Source organism: Diadema antillarum, unplaced genomic scaffold, assembly GCF_040938485.1.
Source record: "Diadema antillarum isolate AM-2024a unplaced genomic scaffold, OU_Dant_1.0 scf00000074, whole genome shotgun sequence".
Taxonomy (NCBI): domain Eukaryota; kingdom Metazoa; phylum Echinodermata; class Echinoidea; order Diadematoida; family Diadematidae; genus Diadema; species Diadema antillarum.
The window spans coordinates 1963454-1965099 of NW_027270963.1; the positions used below are offsets into that span (position 1 = coordinate 1963454).

At 43.1% G+C, this 1646-nt stretch overlaps 1 protein-coding gene across 1 annotated transcript; it reads right to left on the reverse strand.

Moving 5' to 3' along the window:
- Positions 1 to 508: 508 nt before the first annotated feature.
- Positions 509 to 1156, reverse strand: LOC139717348 (30 kDa spicule matrix protein-like). The gene has a single exon (XM_071628854.1). It carries the CDS (start codon positions 1154 to 1156, stop codon positions 509 to 511), a length of 648 nt encoding a protein of 215 aa, XP_071484955.1.
- Positions 1157 to 1646: the final 490 nt, after the last annotated feature.

The window sequence follows — 1646 nt, forward strand, 5'->3', positions numbered from 1 at the left end:
AGGTATTAACTTTTTACGAGATGATTAGAAACCATTTATATGAAATATTCAAGAGTATACAATTCTGAGATGAATTCAAAGTTTGTTAGATGAAAATCGGTGTTGAAATGGCTGAAATATAAAAAAAAAAGTAAAACAAACTGGTCCTAATAAAAGGTGGGAACAACCTTTTATCAGGACCTCTTTTGCTTTTGGATATTTTGGTCAGTTCAAAACCTTTTTTTTTTTCAAATAAACTTTAAATTTTTCCTGAATTGTATGGGTTTTTATATTCCATATAAAAGGTTTCTAATTATCTCGTAAAAAGTTGAAACCTGACCCTCTATCTCAACCAGAACTATGCCATCCCTTTTAAACTGTCCATGAAAGAGGATCATCAACTCTTGACAGAGAAGTAGAGAATGGCGCGTTTTATATGTAAAGCATCTCTATAGCGGAGGAGGGTCGTCCATCTTTCTGAGTGAAGTGTAGGAGTGTTCGAGTAGGACGGAGTCGGACATGGTCTGACCTAAGGAAGAACTGCAAATGAGTGATCGTGCCTATTTGTGGGTGGGCGTCGATAACGCTGGCTTCGAACTACCTCGTGAAGGCGAGAGCCAGCTAGTCCTGCAATCCCAGCTGCGAAGTTATTCAGCGGTCTTTGCTCAGGATGCTGATTGTATTCTCTTAACATTGCGCCTTGGTTGTTGGTCGTGGCATTCGTGGCCGTCGGCAGCCTGTACTCACAAACGAAGGACCTGAAGGTTCTAGCCTCTTCCATCCTCCACTGGGAAGAAATGTCGATGGTATTTGGCCCCTGCGGCTGGTTCTGTATGCTAGCCTCGAATATAACCGCGCCAAAGGGCTCCTGAAACGGACCAATGGTCGCTTGAGGGTCTTCCCAATTGGTGTGTGTGACGTTCTCACCGCTGAACCATCTCCACGTCATTGAACTCGCATCAATGTGAAGACCAAGCCAGACATGTCCTGGGTCAACGGTCCCAGATAGTATCCACCCATACAAGAAGTTATTTTCATCTTCAGAGTTCAGCGTGACTAGACTCGCTCCAGCCTTCTCATTCTGGCAGCGTATGTTGGCCCCTGTCTGATTTAGACCGCCAGAATCCGTGACTTGTATAGTGCCGGTAGAGGTTGTCTGAATCGTGCCACCATGCATCATCCTGAAAGATAAACACAAACTGATTAGTTTTAAGGTGTGGGGATCGACATGCAAATCGTTCCAAATCAGTGATTTTTTTTTTTTTTTTGGCACAATTTAGCTTCAGGACCTAACTCAAAATTAATCAGCCTCGAATGCATGGCGGGAACTGCGTAGACTTTGTCTGTATTGTTTCACACTGGCTTTTCATGCGCTTCTCCTCTATCCTTTTTTTTTTTTTTTTTGGGGGGGGGGGGGGTTGTTTTGTTTTCGGTTGCGAGTATTCACACTGTCCTCTAGGGTACTTTCATAGTTATGAAAGCTCTAGTCCAGTGTCAGGCACCCTGCCTCTAACAGTGGCCTTTCGCTAAAATACAGAGGGAAAATAGGCCTACCCCGAAAATTCATATCTGTGTAACTATCATTATAGTTGTGAATATCCACAGGAAACTCACTACTTCAGCTGAAAATTCTACTGAATCTTAAAGGCAGCCGATTGTCATCCCTA